Raw genomic sequence first — 20,778 nt, 5'->3', positions numbered from 1 at the left:
ATAATTTTGATGACGTAGAGATGTAATTCATTGCTTGATTTTATTTTAAGTATAGGAACCTGTAAAGAGAAAAAAATTAAAGTAATTTAATAAAAAGCATAGCAGCAGGCCTTATGTTTGTTTCAAATGTGTGCCTCCTCCTACCCCCCAGTAATTCAGTAACTTTTTATAATTTTAAAATGGAATTATCAAGGTTGAAATATGGAAAGGGACTGTAGATTGTGGAGTTCCAAAAGTTAATGTTTCTGTGATACTTGAAACAAGTAAAGTTGTTTATTAGGAAGTAAGAATCATAGAAATGTTAGCTTTTAAATAGTGTTATTGAACCTGAAATTTTATATTTTCTATTATCTGTTGGGAGCACAATCTTTTCATTCCTGTTTATAACAGTCTAAAATTTTAACTTGATTTAAAAATTCTATCATAAGACAGTAAATAAGTTTCTGTTAAGTAAATGGTAAGTTGCTATGTGCATTTTGAAATAATTACAGATATTTTTTAAAGCAACAAGATTTCCTCTGTGTAATACTGTCCTCCTTTCTTTTATTAATGTGAATCTGTTTTTTGTCAAGAAGACATTTTCGTCTCTGATAAATGGTTCAATTGGAGTACAGGGTTGTTTTTAGGTTATGCTGGATTGTATTAAAAAAAAAACTGCAGTGGTTAATGTCATAGATTTATCACTTTTAGTCCTTTTCCCACTGATGTTTGACCTTAACTGTAGTGTTTTTCCTTTTCCATATACATCCCAGGAGCTCAAACTGACTTTAGGTTCGCTTTTGCTATTTAAATCCATTGAGCCTTTAATAAAGATATTTTTATGGTTATAGTGGTAGTGTATAAAATTTTACTGACCATCTTTCTAATATTAAATTATTAGTTTGATTTTATGGTGACGGTGTCATTGTGTGATAACTACATTAAGAAAGGAGGGATTTGATTGACTTCACGTACATTTTTATGTGTTACTTTCATGTTTGATTTAAAAGCATTTCATGGCTATGAGAAGTTAAGTGGTATAATTTGCCTTTACACATTTATATAATTGAAGTTAACAATATGGCAAAGCTGCTAATCAAAGAAAAATGCTCCAGAATGGTGACATAAACTTGAGCCACCTTGTCTTGAGCACATGTGTTATTTATGATAATTTAAAATTTTCTTAGGTGTTTTGTCTGTCTTTTTGTACATATGATAAAGGCCTGTTCATCTTGTATTAATTAAAGTGCTTTGCTTTGTTATAATATAGTCAGATTTTTACTACATATATTAAGAGGTTCAGCCTGCTTTGTTAAGTAGTAAGTAAATAAAAGATCTACCGGAAAGTTCTCTCTGTTTTTGGAATAAAACAAAATACAAATTTTTCTTGCCATCAATAAACTTTATTAAATAATATAATTGCCATTATTATTAATGATTTCTTGCCAGCGTGAGGGCAATTTGTATATCCCATTTTTGAAAAATGTTTTATCTTTTTTTTTTTTTTTTTTTGGTGGGCCATTAGCTTTAATCGTAGTTTGCACCCAGCAGGCGAGAAAATACACACACTGGGAAAACACTTCCCTTTCCATTCAGGGCTCCCAAAGCCACTGACTCATCCGAGTTTCCTAGAATCAAAGGTTTCTACCTTACCAGCCTTATTCACCTCCGTTCCCCATCTCCTTCTCTCTGCACAAAGTCTGCACAAACTGGCTTCTCCTTCAGCACTCCATCATCTTAGTGGCTTCTCCTCTGCTATGCTGATGGCAGGATCTGAGTGAGAGTGCCTCCGGTCTGCTTCATTTTATAGTCAAAAAATGTTTTATCTTTTGATGCAAAAAATTGAGCCAGTGCTTGTTTGATATCTTCTTCATTTTTGAATTTTTTGCCCTTCAAAAAATTTTGTAAGGACAAAAACAAGTGATAGTCGGAGGGTGCTAAGTCCGGGGAATATGGTGGATGTGACAGAATTTCCCAGCCTAGTTCTGCAATTTTTGACGAGTCCCCAAAGCAGCATGTGGCCTGGCATTATCATGATGCAGTATGATGTTCTTCCTATTGAACATCGCCGGCCTCTTTTCTAAACTTGTTTTAGTTAATTTGCTACGTCAGTATGTATACATTAAGTGATAAAAATAGAGAGGCACACATGCGCCAAATAAACATGTGCTTACGTGTCGAAACTTGTTGTGATAGAAACGGACAGAACTTTCTGGTAGACCTTATATTATATGTCTTAGGACAGTTGTATTGGGATCTGTTTGGTTTTATGATTAAGCAAGGTGCTAATGCAGTGGAGAGAATCCTTCCAGAAGTATCTGGTTATTTTATTTGTGCAACTCATAGAGAGAAGATTCAAAGAAGCCTAGGAAGTGGTATGAGATTTTACTGTGTCCTAAGAACAGTGTGCCGTTTGCTGAATGGCTTCGGTATTAGTACCATCAACTGGGTTACTCAATACTCATTGTGTTAGAAAGAGAGGCATAGGTTATAACATATGCAAAAGGAAAGGCAGTCTTGTACAAGAGATTGAGTTAGAATAGAAAAATATGCAGAAAATAAACATTTCACAGAAAAGTTATATATAAATGGTATAAAATCTATGCCAATGACTTCACTTGTTATATGAAGAGAAGTTAAACTACAATGAGATACAATCTATCACCTATCAGAGTGAGAGAAAATCAAAAGCTTTCAGCTTACATTTTAATTTTGAAATAATTGCTGCACATATGTCTTTATGCCCTTCACTCATGTTCTGCCACCTGTAGTACAATATCAAAACCAGGATGTTGACAACAATACATTAATGTTACTAGGCTACAGATCTTCTCCACTTCTCACCATTAGTTTTACCTGAATTAATTTGTATTTGTATGTGGGTTTATATAGTTCTATGAAATTTTATCCCTTATATAGATTACTATCATATAATTAACATAATCCATCACAGTTAACATATAGGACTGTTTAACACACAAACACCTCTTTGTATTTCTTTAACCTACCATTATCCCTTTCTCTGACAACCACTAATATGTTCTCCACCTTTAAAGATATTATTTATTGATTTTAGAAATTAGAGAGAGAAGAGAGAGAAAGGGGGGCAAGAGTGGGAAGCATCAAACCCTAGTAGTTCCTTCTTGTATGTGCCTTTACCAGCCAGGGTTACAAACTGGTGATTTCAGCATTCCAGATTGTTGCTTCATCTACTGTGCCACCACAGGTTAGGCTCCACTTTTATAATTTTGTGATTTCTAGAATGTTACGTAAGTGAAATCATTTAGTATGTAATATTTTAAGATTAACTTTTTTCACTAAATATATTCTTGAAGTTCATTTTGTTTATTGCATACAATTCATTCTTTTTTTTTCTCTTTTCTTTTTTTAAATTTATTTATATTTTTTAATTTTTCTGAAGTTGGAAACAGGGAGGCAGTCAGACTCCTGCATGTGCCTGACCAGGATCCACCCAACATGCCCACCAAGGGGCCATGGTCTGCCCATCTGGGGCGTTTCTCTGTTGCAACCAGAGCCATTCTAGCACCTGAGGCAGAGGCCATGGAGCCATCCTCAGCGCCCGGGCCACCTTTGCTCCAATGGAGCCTTGGCTGCGGGAGGGGAAGAGAGAGACAGAGAGGACAGAGAGGGGGAGGGGTGGAGAAGCAGATGGGCACTTCTCCTGTGTGCCCTGGCTGGGAATTGAACCCGGGATTCCTGCATGCCAGGCCGATGCTCCACCACTGAGCCAACCATACAATTCATTCTTTTTAATCTCTCTGTTATATTTCTGTGTAAGGATGTATCTGTTCAACCATTCACCCATTGAAAGATATTTCAGTTGTTTCTAGCGTTTTGCTCCTGTGAATAAAGCTGCTGTCAACGTTTGTGTAAGTGTTGTGATTTGGGTAAAATTTTCATCTCCCTATATTAATTACCCAAGAATGTGATTGGTGAGTGCATGTTTAGGTTTGTCATAAACTGCTGAGCTCTTTTCCAGAGGGGCTATATTGTTTTACATTCCTCCCAGTGATGTGTGATAGGCAGCAGACTTCTCATCAGAATCCGTGTAAGATGGAGGAAGTAGTACACCATCTTTAAAACAGTGAAATAAAAGAACTTTTAAGCCTGAATTCCCTAGTGGAAATATCCTTTAGGAATGAAGGGGAAATAAAGACCTTCTTATGAAAACAAAAACTAGAGAAATTCGTGATGAGTAGATCTACACTTAAAGAATGGCTAAAGGAAGCTTTCTAAAGAAATTATAACAAAAGAAGGCTTAGAACTGCAGAAAGGAGAGAAGAGAACTGGCACAGGTAAAATAGAACTATATTTAACGTATTATCTTTCTCATGTGTTGAGGCAGAAATTATACCTTCATCTTATGTGATGATCAACGTATGTTTTAGAAATGGTACTTACATTTTAAAAGTAGACAAGTAAATTGAGCTTTTTTTATTATTATTATTTTATTTTATTCATTCATTTTAGAGAGGAGAGAGAGAGAGAGAGAGAAGGGGGGAGGAGCAGGAAGCATCAACTCCCATATGTGCCTTGACCAGGTGAGCTCAGGGCTTCGAACCAGCGACCTCAGTGTTTCCAGGTCGACGCTTTATCCACTGTGCCACCACAGGTCAGACTGAGTTTTTTAAAAAGTAAAATGTTTTGTGCTATATGTTGCATCAAGAAAATTTAGGCCCTGGCTGGTTGGCTCAGCGGTAGAGCATAGGCCTGGCATGCGGGGGACCCGGGTTCTATTCCTGGCCAGGGCACATAGGAGAAGCGCCCATTTGCTTCTCCACCCCCCCCCTTCCTCTCTGTCTCTCTCTTCCCCTCTCGCAGCCAAGGCTCCATTGGAGCAAAGATGGCCCGGGCCCTGGGGATGGCTCCTTGGCCTCTGCCCCAGGTGCTAGAGTGGCTCTGGTCGCTGCAGAGCGACGCCCCTGGTGGGCGTGCCGGGTGGATCCCGGTCAGGCGCATGCGAGAGTCTGTCTGACTGTCTCTCCCCATTTCCAGCTTCAGAAAAATACAAAAAAAAAAAAAAAAAAGAAAATTTAAAAACAACCCATTAAAGGGGAGAAAATTTATGGAAATCATATTTTTGATAAGAGACTGGTATCTAGAATATACAAATAACTTCTACAACTCAATAATACCAAGGTAAACCAATTTTAGCACAGAATTTGAATACACATTTTTCTTAAAAAGATATACAAATGGCCAATAAGCAGAAAGAAGAGTCATCATATTCGTGGGAATATAAAATTGTACAGTTGCTTTGGAAAAGAGATACCATGTAACTCAGCGATTTATCTCCTAGGTAGATACCCAAGAGAAGTGAAAATATATGTCCATATATATATAAAAATTTGTACATGGATGTCACAGCAGCATTATTTGTAATAGCTAAAAAGTCGGAGCAACCCAAGTGTACAACAGATAAAATGGATAAATAAATAAAAAGTGGTAAATATACCAACTAGAGTTGGGACCAGATGGTACCAGCAAACTGCCACTGGTGATACCTCACGCTCAGTGCTCATTAAATTATTGAATTTAGAGAGAATTCAAGATTGTCTTCTCATGGAGAAAGAATTCATTAGAAGTTAGGGACAAATGAAGGCTTTAGAAGAAATGCAAGAGTAGGAAAGATCAAAGGTGGATGATTTGAGGGGGCCCCCCGATGTCGGTAGGACCCTTTGGAGAAAGATCATCGATGACAATTATGCCATTGTGTCTACACCTGTGGGCTCAGAGTACTATGTCAGTACTCTTTCAATTGTGGACGAGGATTTGTTTGAACCAGGCTGCTTGGTCCTGCTCATCCACCAGGTATATCCCATGACAGGGTGTTGATGGATGCCATGACTCCCTTGGTCACAGTAATGAAGGTAGATAAAGCCCAGCAGGAGACCTGTGCTGACACTGGGGGTTGGACAACCAAATCCAGGCTATTAATGAATCTGTGGAGCTTCCTCTCACTCATCCTGAATATTGTGAAGATACGGATATAAAGCCCCCTTAGTAAATCGTCCTCTGTGATCCACCTGACACTGGTCAAAGCTTATTATCAAAAGCAGTAGCAAACCAAACCTGGGCACGTTTTGGAGAATGATTGACTCTGAATTTGATTCAGAATAATGTAGGTGATGGGATCCAACTTGTTTGGGAATTGTTTTGAGTTGCTGAAGAACTTCCACCATCCACTGTGTTTACTAATGAAATGGATGCCATTGGGACAAAATGATAGGCCTCAGATTCTGGTGGTAAGAGAAATTCTGTGAGCAGCATTGGAATTGTTGAACCAGTTGGATAGATTTGATTCAAGGGAAGACATTCAAGTTACCATGGCCATAAACCCAATAGAAACTTTGGACCTAGCACTTATCATACCAGGCTGCATTGACCAGAAGATGGAGATCTTTATACGGAACAAAAAGACCAGGGAGCTTGTCTTCCAGATCTACACAGGCAGAATGATGCTGGGCAATGGTGTGACAGTGAATGACTTGTTCATGGCTAAAGACCTATCTGGTACTGACAGAAGCTGGTCTGATGGCCTTGAGAGAACATAGAATGAAAGCAGCTAATGGAAACTATAAAAAAAAAACTAAAGAAAATATTTTTTATCGAAAACAAGAAGGCACTCCTGGGGGGTTCTACCTCTAGCGAACCATAGTTACCTTCAAGGAAAGGATTAGGAGTGTCCAACCCTTCAGCGGGATGAGGTTCAGGAAGTTGCCCAGAGGAGCCTATGTTCCCGCTGCTCTTCATTAGCAACATGTCCTGTGTACTGAGTACCTTTCTGAGCAGGTGTGTAGGGTGCCCATTGTACAGTGCTGCATTCTCAATAAACTGCTTTTGCACAAGCAAAAAGTAAAATAAAAACATAAAATGTAGTATATGCATGCAATGTAGTATTATGTAGTGATAGAAAGGAAGCACTGATTCATGCTGCAGTATAGATGAACATTGAAAATATTATACATAGTGAAAGAAGCTGGCCATGAAAGAGCAAATATTGTTACATATTTTTAGGAAAAGCCAAAGTGATAACATGTTAGGGCAGGGGTCCCCAAACTTTTTACACAGGGGGCCAGTTCACTGTCCCTCAGACCGTTGGAGGGCCGGACTATAAAAAAAACAACTATGAACAAATCCCTATGCACACTGCACATATCTTATTTTAAAGTAAAAAACAAAACGGGAACAAATACAATATTTAAAATAAAGAACAAGTAAATTTAAATCAACCAACTGACCAGTATTTCAATGGGAACTATGCTCCTCTCACTGACCACCAATGAAAGAGGTGCCCCTTCCAGAAGTGCAGCGGGGGCCGGATAAATGGCCTCAGGGGGCCACATGTGGCCCGCGGGCCATAGTTTGGGGACCCCTGTGTTAGGGATTGCCGGCAGCCTGGGGTTGGAGATCTATTGTAAAGTTGTAATGAAGGAAATTGGGGGGTGATAGAAGTATTCTAAATCTAAACTCTAGCAGTGATTTCACAATATAGATTTGCTAAACATTTGCTCATATATTTAAAATGGGTGACTTGTATGTATATATTTAAAGATGATTTGGGAATGACTTCCAGCCACGGTGAAGAGGTAGGCTAATCCTGTCCCCAGAAAACAGGCATATTACTGGACAGAATTTTCAAAAATAACTACAGAAATACCTTGGAGCTGTTGTGGGTTTGGTTCCAGAACACCACAATAAAATGAACATTGCAGTAGAGTCACATGAATGTTTGTGTTCACGCTGTACTGCAGTTTATTAAGTGTATAATAGAATTATGTCTCAAAAGCAATGCACATACTTTATTGCTAAAAATAAAAAAATAAAAGACTACTTTATTGCTAAAAATGCTAACCATCATCTGAGCCTTCATTGAATCATAATCTTTTTGCTGGTGGAGGGTCTTTCCTTCAGTCTGTGAAAAGTGCAGCATTTGTGTGGCACCATGAAGTGAAGCCCAACAAAGGGAGGCATGCTTGCATTTGGGGGACTCTGAAAATTGACCAAAAGTTCAGAGTGATGTGATAAGCATGTATTCGCAAGAAAGTGCTAAAACTTGGGTAAAAATAAAGGAGCTGGTGGTCTTCTTGCTTGAGGCCATTCTTATTCACATCTGCCTAGAGTTTGGTGAGTGTGATAGTTTTACTAGAGAAGAGTGGGCCTTGTAAACAAGCAGTTTTCCTCCTATAAAGGGGATTTTCTTGCTTTGGAGTAAAAGGTTAAAATCCAAGCCCAGCAGTGCAGAAAAATATTTGAAGAAATAAAATATATTACTATGTATCATTTTCCCTTAATTTAAAAAAAAAATTTTTATGACAGAGACAGTGAGAGAGAGACACAGAAGGACAGGTAGGGACAGACAGGCAGGAAGGGAGAGAGATTAGAAGCATCAATTCTTTGTTGTGGTACTTTAATTGTTCATTGATTGCTTCCTCATATGTGCCTTGACCAGGGGGCTACAGCAGAGTGAGTAACCCCTTGCTCAAGCCAGGGACCTGGGCTCAAGCCAGTGACCTTTGGACTCAAGCCAGCGACCATGGTGTCATGTCTGTGACCCCATGCTCAAGCCAGCGACCCCGCACACAAGCCAGATGAGCCTGCACTCAAGCTGGATGAGCCTGTACCCAAGCTGGATGAGCCTGCCTCAAGCCAGATGAGCCCACGCTCAGGCCAGTGACCTTAGGCTTTCAAACCTGGGTCCCCCGTGTCCCAGTCTGAATCTCTATCCACTGCACCACTACTTGGTCAGGCTTTTTCCTTAATTCCTTTAAAAGGCAGTAGATTGTTTTAGGTAACGATTATTACATGTTTCTGAGTTGGTAATATAAATGACAGTGCATGTCATAATGCTATACATTAAGTCTTCAGTTAACGTTGCTAGGTTCTGCAACTCTTAAGTGAAACAACGCACAGTAAAATCACTTTTACCATCAGCTAATTGACAAACAAAAGTTAAGTTCCTACAGCATCACATCAATGTTATAACAAAATGGACATTGAATGAAATGACATGGATACACAGGGACCTGCTATTTTGGATAAAGATTCTAGAATTTATTGCAGTTAAGTCAGGCACTAACCTGTAATCTTGTAATCTGTACAGCACCTTGTAATCTATATAGTAACACTAAGAAATTACTGAAATCAACAAAATTGCAAACAGTGAAATGTTGGAGAAAATCCAAATTTGGTTCTTTGAAAAGGTCATTAAAATTGATAAATATGATGTTACAGCAAATGGGATTTTCTTAATTTCCTTTTTGGATTGGTTATTGTTAGTATAATAAATGAATTCATCAAAGTTGTAGGTTATAAAACCAACACACAAAAATCAGTTTTATTTGCCTGACCAAGTGGTGGTGCAGTAGATAGAGCATCAGACTGGGATGCAGAGGACTCATTTGAGTGGGGTTGCTGGTTTGAGTGTGGGATCATAGATATGACCCCATGGTCGCTGGTTTGAGCAGGGGGTCATTTAATCTGCTGTAGTCCCCCAGGCAAGGCACATACGAGAAAGCAGTCAGTGAATGACTAAGGTGTCGCAGTGAAGAATTGATGCTTCTCATCTCTCTCCTGTCTTTGTGTCCCTCTCTCTGTCTCTGTAAAAAAAAAAAAAAAATCAGTTTTATTTATTTCCCTCCTCACACCCGTGAAACTAAGTCCCTTGTTTCAAGTTTTGTGCTTAGTTTCACAGGGGAATAAAAACTGATTTTTGTTTTTGTTCAGTTTGTTAATGTGGTGCATTAAATTGGGTTTGTACATTGAATCAATCTTACATTTCAAATATAAATCTCTGTTGTTCATGGTGTATTATCCTTTTAAGGTGCTATTGGATTTGGTTTGCTCCTATTTTGTTTTGGATTTTTCCATTACTATTCATCAGGTATATGGACCTGTAATTTTCTTTTTGTCATTTTCTGGTTTTGATATCATGGCAGTGAGGGCCTTCCAGGCCATAACACAATAAAAGCTATATGTTTCTGTTGTTGGATAACCTACCCTTCAAGAAATTATTGTCTCTGTCATCTATAGTCAAGTTAATCAACTCTTTAGATTTTATATGATTGATCTGCTGGGTTCATACTATGTCAGTTCCTCGTTCTTAAAGTGGCATTCTCACCTTATATTGACAAGAGGTAATCTTCCAATGTAGTGAAAGCATGATATTTGGTCAGGGACATTGTGGTGTAGCTGTGTATATCTTTCAGCTCAGTAACTGATGAATAAATGCTAACTTTCATTTTTCTTCTTTCTTTTTGTAAAGGTGCTTCTGAGCGAGGATTCTGACAGTGATGGTATTGTGGCCCACTTCCCTGCTCATGAAAAACCAGTGTGCTGTATGGCTTTTAATACAAGTGGTATGTCTTCCCCCTCCCCCATTTGTATCATGAGTTTTTCAATGAATTTTTTTGGAAATGGAGAATATGAAATAGGGAATCTGGTTTTTCTTCTGTGTGTCTCTGTATATTAAAAAAGTAAGTAGTCTTCAGTAACTGGTTATTGAATGAATGGATTTATAATAAAAATTTAGAAATCCTCTAAATATCAGCTTTACTCAAAATAAAATGACAAAAGTCTGGCCTGTGGTGGTGCAGTGGGTAAAGCGTTGACCTGGAACGCTGAGGTAGGCCACTGGTTCAAAACCCTGGGCGTGCCTGGTCAAGGCACATATGGGAGTTGATGCTTCCTGCTCCTCCCCCCTTCTCTCTCTCTCTCTCTCTCTCTCTTCTTTAAAATAAAATCTAAAAAAAATAAAAAATAAAATGATGAGAGCAGCAGTGGGTAAACAGTGCTGTTTAGTTCCATTAATTTCTGTATTACAATTAAGTCAAGAACTTAAATATTTCAATCAACATATTAATGTATGGAAATGGAATTTTCTTTTTTTTTAGAGACAGAGAGTCAGAGAGAGGGATAGATAGGGACAGACAGACAGGAATGGAGAGAGATGAGAAGCATCAATCACTAGTTTTTTGTTGCAACACCTTAGTTTTTTTTTGTTTGTTTGTTTGTTGGTTGGTTTTTTTTTTCATTTTTCTGAAGCTGGAAACAGGGAGAGACAGTCAGACAGACTCCCGCATGCACCCGACCGGGATCCACCCGGCACGCCCACCATGGGGCGACGCTCTGCCCACCAGGGGGCGATGCTCTGCCCATCCTGGGCGTCGCCATATTGCGACCAGAGCCACTCTAGCGCCTGAGGCAGAGGCCACAGAGCCATCCCCAGCGCCCGGGCCATCTTTGCTCCAATGGAGCCTTGGCTGCGGGAGGGGAAGAGAGAGACAGAGAGGAAAGCAAGGCGGAGGGGTGGAGAAGCAAATGGGTGCTTCTCCTGTGTGCCCTGGCCGGGAATCGAACCCAGGTCCTCCGCACGCTAGGCCGACGCTCTACCGCTGAGCCAACCGGCCAGGGCGCAACACCTTAGTTCATTGACTGCTTTCTCATATGTGCCTTGACCATGGGGCTGCAGCAGACCGAGTGACCCCTTGCTCAAGCTAGCGACCTTGGGTCCAAGCTGGTGAGCTTTGCTCAAACCAGATGAGCTCGCACTCAAGCTGGCGACCTCAAGGTCTTGAACCTGGGTCTTCCGCATCCCAGTCCGACACTCTATCCACTGCGTCACTGCCTGGTCAGGCTGGAATTTTCTTTGTAACTTCACATTTCTTTTTAACTTTGTAAAATTTTATAAACTAGATTAACTGTTATTTTTTCATTTTTTATTTTTCTGATTCTTCTTAAAGCATTTGAAAAGAAGAGATATAATAGCAATGTGTAATATGTACTTTGTTACCAGTGGTGGGATTTAGCTGGTATGCACTGGTTAGGCAGGACTGATACCTAATGTTTTTTTGAGTTTGGCGAACTGGTTGTTAAAATGACACTTGTAATTAGGGTTCTCCCTAAGAATGTGTGCCTGGGCAGCTGCCCAATGTGGAAATCACAAATTTACATTCCTTGTTCTATTTTAATGTCCATCTGTGAAACAGCATATTTTATTGATTTTAATTTATTGTGTTTACATAGATTCAAGTGTCCCGCTGAATATATCCGCCCCCCACTTCCGTGTTCCCCTTGATACCCTCTCTGCCCCCTCCCCCCAACGCCTTCCCTTCTCTCCATGATTTGCTGCCCTGCTCTCTATAACGCTGTTATGTATATATAATTTCACTAATCTCTTTCCCTTCTCTGATCCCATCCTCTCATCCCCTTTCCCTCTGTTCCCTTTCCCTCTGGTCCCTTTGATCCCACCTCTGCCTCTATTCTGTTCCTCAGTTCACATTGTTCATTAGATTTCTCAAATGAGTGAGGTCATATGATATTTTTCTTTCTCTGCCTGGCATATTTCACGTAGCATGATAGTTTCCAGGTCCATCCATGTTGTCACAAAAGTTAAGATTTCCTTCTTTTTCATGGCCGCATAGTATTCCATTGTGTATTCCATTGCTTTTTAATCTACTCGTCCACTGACAGACACTTGGGCTGTTTCCAGATCCTGGCAACTGTAAACAATGCTGCAGTAAATAAGGGGGTGCATTTCTTTTTTTGAATCAGTGATTTGGTACTCTTAGGATATATTCCTAAAAGTGAGATGGCTGAGTCAAAAGGCAGTTCCATTTTTAATTTTTTGAGGAATATCCATAGCTTTTTAATTTGATATAGTCCCGTTTGTTCATCCTGTCCTTTTTTCACTTGCCCATGGAGATAAATCAGCAAATATATTGCTGCGAGAGATGTTGGAGAGCTTACTGCCTATGTTTTCTTCTAAGATGACTATGGTTTCACGACTTACATTTAAGTCTTTTATACATTTTGAGTTTATTTTTTGTGAATGGTGTAAGTTGATGGTCTAGTTTCATTTTTTGTGGGTAGCTGTCCAGTCTTCCCAACACCATTTGTTAAAGAGACTGTCTTTACTCTATTGTATGCTCCTACCTCCTTTGTCAAATATCAATTGTCCATTAAGGTGTGGGTTTATTTCTGTGTTCTCTGTTCTTTTCCATTGATCTATATGCTTGTTCTTATGCCAGTACCATGCTGTTTTGAGTACAGTGGCCTTGTAATATAACTTGATATCAGGAAGTGTGATTCCACCCACTTTATTTTTATTTTTCAAGATTGCTGAGGCTATTCTTGTTCTTTTTTGGTTCCATATAAAGTTTTGGAATATTTGTTCTATATCTTTGAAGTATGCCATTGGTATTTTAATAAGAATTGCATTGAATTTATAGATTGCTTTGGGTAATATGGACATTTTAATGATGTTTATTCTTCCTATCCTGGTCAGGCGGTCCAGTAGTTATTTGTGACTCTATGGTTTTCTATATATAGTATCATATCAGCAAATTAATGAAAGTTTTACTTCTTCTTTTCCTATTTGGATGCCTTTTATTTTTATTTTTTCTGATTGCTGTGGCTAGGACTTCCAGAACTATATTGAATAAGAGTGGTGAAAGGGGGCACCCCTGGCTTGTTCCTGATCTTAAGGGAATTGCTTTTAACTTTTGCCCATTGAGCATGATGTTGGCTGTGGGCCTGTCATAGATGACCTTTATCATGTTGAGGTATGTTCCCTGTATTTCCACTTTGCTGAGAGTTTTTATCATAAATGGCTGCTTGATTTTATCAAATGCTTTTTCTGCATCAATTGATATTATCATGTAATTTTTATCCTTCCTTTTGTTTATGTGATGAATTATGTTGATTGATTTGTGAATATTGTACCAGCCTTGCCTCCCCAGAATAAATCCCACTTGATCATGGTGTATGATTTTTTTCATGTATTTTTGGATCTGGTTTGTCAATATCTTGTTGAGAATTTTAACATCTAGGCTTATCAGGAATATTGGCCTGTAGTTTTCTTTTGTTGTAGAGTCTTTGCCTGGTTTTGGAATGAGGATTATGCTTGCCTCATTAAAGGAGTTTAGAAGTTTTCCCTCATCTTGAATTTTTTGAAATAGCTTGAGAAGGATAGGAGTTAGTTCTTCTTCGAATATTTGGTAAAATTAGCCTGTGAAGCCATCTGGCCCAGGGCTTTTGTTTGTCGGGCATTTATTGATCATTGTTTCAATCTCATTTGTTGTAATCAGTCTATTTAGGTTTTCTGATTCTTCCAGATTGATTTTTGGAAGAGTATATGTTTCAAGGAATTTGTACATTTCACCTTAGCTGTCTAATTTTTTGGCATACATTTCTTCATAGTATTTTCTTACAGTCCTTTGTATTTCTGCTGTGTCAGTTGTTACTTCTCCACTCTCATTTCTAATTTTATTTATTTATGTCCTCTCTTTTTTTCTTGGTGAGTCTGGTTAAAGGTTCATCAATCTTGTTTACCTTTTCAAAGAACCAGCTCTTGATTTCATTGATATTCTGTATTGTTTTTTAGCCTCTGTGTCATTTATTTCTGCTCTGATCTTTATTTCCTTGCTTCTCCTTCCTTTGGGCTTTATTTGTTGTTCTTTTTCTAGTTCTTTTAGATGCAGGGTTAAGTTATTAATTTGAGCATTTTCTTGCTTCTTAAGGTATGCCTGTAATGCTATGAAATTCCCTCTCAGTACTGCTTTTGTTGTGTCCGATAAATTTTGAGTTGTATGTTCATTTTCATTTGTTTCAAGGAAATTTTTTATTTCTTCTTTCATCTCATTGTTAACCCATTTGTTATATAATAAGATCCTGTTTAGTTTCCAAGTATTTGAATGTTTTTCAGTTTTTCTATTGTAGTTGATTCCTAGTTTCATGCCATTGTGGTCACAGAAGATGCTTGATATGATTTCAATCTTCTTAAATTTATTGAGACTTGTTTTGTGTCCTAACATGTGGTCTATCCTAGAGAATGTACTGTGAGCACTTCAAAAGAATGTATATTCTTCTGCTTTAGGGTGAATGGTTCTGAAGATATCTATTAAGTCCAGTTGATCTAGTGTGTCATTTAAGGTGGCTGTTTTCTTGTTAATTTTCTTTTTTGAGGATCTATCCATTGATGTTAATGGGGTATTAAAATCCCCTACTATTATAGTATTGCTATTGATCTCGCCCTTTATGTCCATCAAAATCTGCTTTATATATATTAAAGTGCTTCTATATTAGGTGCATGGATATTTATAATGGTTATATCTTCCTGTTTGATTGCTCCCTTATAATTATGTAGCAACCTTCTTTATGCCTTATTATAGTGTTTTTTAAAAATTTATTTTTAATGATTTATTTATTAATTTTAGAGAGAGAGAGAGAGAGAGAAGAGGAGAGGAGCAGGAAGCATCATCTTCCATATATGCCTTGACTGGGCAAACCCAGGTTTTGAACCAGTGACTTCAGCATTCCAGGTCAACGCTTTACCACTGTGCCACCATAAGTCAGGCTAGCCTTTGTTTTAAAGTCTATTTTGTTAGATAGAAGTATTGCTACCCCAGCTTTTATTTTCATTTCTATTTGCATGAAATATTTTTTTTCATCCCTTCACTTTCAGTCTATGTGTCTCTTTTGTTTTGAGGTGGATCTCTTGTATACAGCATATATATGAGTCCTCTTTTCTTTTGATTGGAGAATTTAATCCATTTACATATAAGGTGATTATTGATATGTAGTTGTTTATTGCCATTTTATTTTTTAAATCTACATTTTTCTTTTTCTAGATTTTTTTCCTATTCTCTTTTACAACAGGCCCCTTAACATTTCTTGCAGCATTGGTTTGGTTGTAATGAATTCTTTGAGGTTTTTTTTTTTTTTTTGTCTGGGAAGCTTTTTATTTTTCCTTCATTTTTAAATGATAGTATTGCTGGATAAAGAAGTTTTGGTTGTAGGCTCTTATTTTGCATTACTTTGAATATTTCTTGCCATTTCCTTCTGGCCTCTAGTGTTTCTGTTGAAAAGTTGGATGTCATCCTTATGGGGGCTCCTCTGTAGGTAATTGACTGCTTTTCTCTTGCAACTTTCAGTATTCTTTTTTTATTTCTTCATTTTGGTATTTTAATTATGATATGTCTTGGTGTAGGCCTTTTTCGGTTTCTCTTTAATGGGACTCTTTGTGCTTCTTGAACTTGTGTGACTTTTTCCTTTATCAATTTAGGGAAGTTTTCAGCTATGATTTCTTCAGTGAGGTTCTCTATCCCTTGTTCTTTCTCTTCTCATTCAGGAATCCCTATGATGCGGATATTATTTCTTTTCATGTTGTCACAGAGCTCTCTTAGAGTTTCCTCAGACTTTTTGAGCCTTTTTTCTTTTTGCTGCTCTGTTTCCATGCTTTTGTTTATCTTGTCCTCTAAATCGCTGATTTGATCCTATGCTTCATCTAGCCTGCTTTTACTTCCTTTTAGTGTAGTCTTCATTTCTGATATTGTATTTGTCATTTCTGGCTGGTTTCTTTTTTATGATTTCAGTGTCCTTTTTGATGCTTGCTGTCTTTTTATTTAGGTGCTTGTTATGTCCATCCATTGTTGCTCTAAGACAGCGATTCTCAACCTGTGGGTTGCGACCCTGGCGGGGGTTGAATGACCAAAACACAGGGGTCGCCTAAAGCCATCGGAAAATACATCTTTATTATACGATACATTTTTAAATAAAATATGTATTTCCGATGACTTTAGGCAACCCCTGTGTTTTGTTCGTTCGACCCCTGCTGGTTGAGAACCGCTGCTCTAAGATCTTTGAGCATCCTAACAATCATTATTTTAAACTCTATAATCAGTAATTTGGTTTCTTCCATCTCATTCAGTTCTATTTCTGGGGATTTCTCTTGTTGATTCATTTGGATTGCATTTCTCTGTCTTCCCATTTTGTCTGTGTATAGACTCCTTCTTTGGATGTGCTGTTTGTGTAGCTAGCTGAGTCTAGGGTTGGTGTTGTCTGCCTCCAGTTTCCAGTTTTGTTGTTTCTAGACCTTCTTGGGTTGCCATCAGCTGTTGTTTGTAATCTGCTGTGGGCTACTTGTCTGCTCCCACTGTTTGTTTTTCTATTTGTGTTGGCATTTTCTATGTCTTATCTGGGTCAGGTGTGTGGAGCCCTTCCTTAAGCTACCACTCTAAGAAGAGTTGTTAGGTCTTGTACTGATGCTCTCCCTATCTGGCAGCTAGATGTGCCAGCCCTGGACCTCCCTGGCTGGAACGTGATGCAGACCAGTGGAGGTCACTACTTATTTTATTTTATTTTTTTTGTATTTTTCTGAAGTTGGAAACAGGGAGGCAGTCAGACTCCCGCATATGCCTGACCCAGATCCACCTGGGATGCCCACCAGGGGGCGATGCTCTGCCCATCTGGGGTGTTGCTCTGTTGCAACCAGGGCCATTCTAGCACCTGAGGCAGAGGCCATGGAGCTATTCTCAGCGCCCAGGCCAACTTTGCTCCAGTGGAGCCTTGGCTGCGGGAGGGGAAGAGAGAGACAGAGAGGAAGGAGAGGGTGAGGGGTGGAGAAGCAGATGGGCATCTCTCCTGTGTGCCCTGGCCGGGAATCAAACCCAGGACTCCTGCACGCCAGGCCAACACTCTACCACTGAGCCAACCGGCCAGGGCCTCACTACTTATTATGACTGGCCCTTAGCAACCTTCTTGGAGCTATCTGTGATCCAGAATTTGTGACTGCCTCTGCTGGGCCCAGGTGCTGTTGTAAATATCAGCTGCACTCCTAGGCTAGCTTTTATCTACTCTTGGCCTGGGGAAAGTTCCTTTAAAAGTTCAAGTCCCCCTGAGACCCACTTTCTGCCACCTATTACTGCTGGCTGCTTGTTGGGCTCAACATGGTAATTCAGGCATTTGGAATGGTATTGGGTGTGGCTTGCCCCTTAGCCTCAGGTGTCATTCTATCCAGACTTTTTTTTTTTTCCTTCTTTTTCATCCCTCATAAGGATGTGGCCACAGGAGTCCAGTGGGTTTGTTCTCTGTTCCCGAGGTGTGGTCTGTCCACAGGTCCACCACCTCAGCCTACATTGCCGTGGGTGCTCCTGCTGTCACAGCCCCTGCTGCCACGGGCGGGCAAAACAGTATATTTTAAATGCCCATAGTAATGTTTATTTCATCCATAGATGAAAAAAATTGCATGTGAGGATGCCAGTCAAGTTGCAATATGGAAATATCTTAAATAACATTTATATTAATTTTTGTTAGGTATTTATTGTTTTCATTAATATTTTAAAACTCTTATAACATAATCTACTTTTGTGTACTTCTTTTATTTTTTGAATCCCACCTCTGTTTATTACTTTTTGTTTTTTCCCAAATTTTTTATTATAAAAAGTCTCAAAGATAAAAATAGATTTTTTTGTGTGACCGAGACAGTGAGAGAGAGATACATAGAGAGGGACAGGTAGGGATAGACAGGCAGGAAGGAGGAGAGATGAGAAGCATCAATTCTTCGTTCAGCACCTTAGTAGTTGTTCATTGATTGCTTTCTCATATGTGCCTTGACGAGGGGTTGGGGTGGGGCTATGGCAGAGTTAGTGATCTCTTGCTCAAGCTAGTGACCTTTGGCTTTGAGCCAGTGGCCTCACACTCAAGCCGGTGGGCCTGTGCTCAACCACATTCAAATTGGTGACCTCAAGGTTTCGAACTTGGGTCCTCTACATCCCATTCCAATGCTCTATCTACTGTGCCACCGCCGTGTCAGGCCAAACATAAAAATAGATTTAAAAGATAGTATAGCCTGACCTGCGGTGGCGCAGTGGGTAAAAGCATCTAGCTGGAACACTGAGGTCGCTGGTTCGAAACCCCAGGCTTCCCTGGTCAAGGCACATATGGGAGTTGATGCTTTCTGCTCCTCCCTCCCTTCTCTCTCTAAAATGAATAATAATAATAAAAAAAGATAGTATAGTAATGGCCCATGTACCACCACCTTGATTTTTGAAGGTTGGGGTTTCGAACTTGAACCCCCTATTTCTATTAGTGAAGGTCTAAAGATAGTTGGTTGTTTTTTATTTGTTTTATTGTTACGAAGTTCAAAGCAGGGAGGCAGTCAGACTCCCGCATATGCCTGACCCAGATCCACCTGGCACGCCCACCAGGGGCGAGGCTCTGCCCACCAGGGGGCGTTGCTCTGCCCCTCCGGGGCGTCGCTCTGCCACGACCAGAGCCACTCTAGCGCCTGGGGCAGAGGCCAAGGAGCCATCCCCAGCGCCTGGGCCATCTTTGCTCCAATGGAGCCTTGGCTGCGGGAGGGGATAAGAGAGACAGAGAGGAAAGGGGGGGTGGAGAAGCAAATGGGCGCTTCTGTGTGCCTTGGCCAGGAACCGAACCTGGGTCCCCCGCACGCCAGGCCGATGCTCTACCGCTGAGCCAACCGGCCAGGGCCGGTGTTCACATTTTTTTTTTTTTTAATTTTTTAAATTTAATTTTATTTATTCATTTTAGAGAGGAGAGAGAAAGAAAGAGAGAGAGACAGAGAGGGAGAGAGAGAGGAGAGAGAGACAGAGAGAGAAGGTGGGGAGGAGCTGGAAGCATCAACTCCCATATGTGCCTTGACCAGGCAAGCCCAGGGTTTCGAACCAGCGACTTCAGCATTTCCAGGTCGACGCTTTATCCACTGCGCCACCACAGGTCAGGCCGGTGTTCACATTTTAATATATGTAATATATATGGATGTATACTTTATTGAATCATTTGAATGTAAGTTATATATTATATAACATTTCAGTCACTACAAATTAATATACATTTTCTAAGAATAAGGACCCTTTAATTTTTTTTTAATTTAGAAATTAAATTTAATGGGGTAACATTGATCAATAATAATATATAGGTTTCCGCTGGACATCTCTATAGCATTTGGACTTTTGATTGCATTGTGTGCCCATCACTCAAAGTCAAATCATTTTTCTGTTACCATATATTTGTCCCTTTTATTCCCCTCCCTCAAGCTTCCCTCCCTGAGTAACCACTTTTATCTATTGGATTTCTTTTTATATAATCAAAATTATAATATTCTTCAGAAAATTAACACAGTATATTATATAATATTCAAGCTATAATTTAAAAATCCCCAATTTTCTCAAAAATGTTTTTTCAACTGCTTCAAACTGAGTTCTAATTAAAGTTCACTTCTTACTTTTTGTTAAATCTTTTTAGTTCCTTCTAATCCAACTTATAACTTCTACCTTTCCTTTTTCGAAGTGCCTAGTTATCTTATGCAAAATCTGCACTTGTCATATGTATTTTTTTCATTGTAATAATCTTTATTCCCTAAGGAGGCTTTTAAACAACATTCAGGCTAAGGATTTTTTTTTTTAACATCTTAGGTATTGCTGTCTACACCATTTCATCTGAGCAGGAGGCACATTATATCAGGGTTTTTTTGCTATCTATGATACTGTATTTGATCATATGGAGAAGTTAGTGACCCACCAAATGTCTGCATATTGGAGATAGTTTTCTTTGTGGAGATTAGCAAGTAATCTAGACTGTTATTTTCGCATTTCTGAAACAACTTTAACTTAATAGTTTTGTTATATTGAAGGCTGTATAATGGTGTTTTTTCCCAATTGTATTGCTTTTTCTACATTGATTATGGGCTATTCTTCTATTTAAAAAAGTTCTTTCTTGGTCCTAGTAGGTTAGCTTAGTATAGAGTGTCAGGTGGTGTGTGGATGTCCTGGATTTGATTCCCAATCAGGGCACACAAGAGAAGTGACCATCTGCTTCTCCCCCCTCCCTTTTTGGTTTGAGTGCATTGCCTGAGGTGCTGAGGATGGCTCCTTGGAGCCTCTTCCTCAGGCGCTAAAAATATCTCAGTTGCGAGCATGGTCCCAGATGGGCAGAGCATTGGCCCCAGATGCCCAGACGGGTGTTGCTGGGTGGATA

At 39.2% G+C, this 20,778-nt stretch overlaps 1 protein-coding gene and 1 pseudogene across 6 annotated transcripts in view; both read left to right on the top strand.

Moving 5' to 3' along the window:
• BCAS3 (BCAS3 microtubule associated cell migration factor) overlaps positions 1-20,778 on the top strand; it is a 633,266-nt gene that overhangs the window by 167,069 nt on the left and 445,419 nt on the right. For all 6 annotated transcript variants that reach the window (XM_066262741.1, XM_066262742.1, XM_066262738.1 and 3 more), the window contains exon 13: positions 10,265-10,358. In XM_066262741.1, coding sequence (XP_066118838.1) covers positions 10,265-10,358 — 94 coding nt within the window. The remainder of the gene's footprint in view (positions 1-10,264; positions 10,359-20,778) is intronic.
• Positions 5,506-6,648, top strand: LOC136323484 (26S proteasome regulatory subunit 4 pseudogene; annotated as a pseudogene).

Source organism: Saccopteryx bilineata, chromosome 2, assembly GCF_036850765.1.
Source record: "Saccopteryx bilineata isolate mSacBil1 chromosome 2, mSacBil1_pri_phased_curated, whole genome shotgun sequence".
In the NCBI taxonomy this organism is placed as follows: Eukaryota; Metazoa; Chordata; class Mammalia; order Chiroptera; family Emballonuridae; genus Saccopteryx; species Saccopteryx bilineata.
The sequence above is the reverse complement of the archived record's forward strand: the minus strand, read 5'-3'. Positions and strand labels throughout refer to the sequence as shown.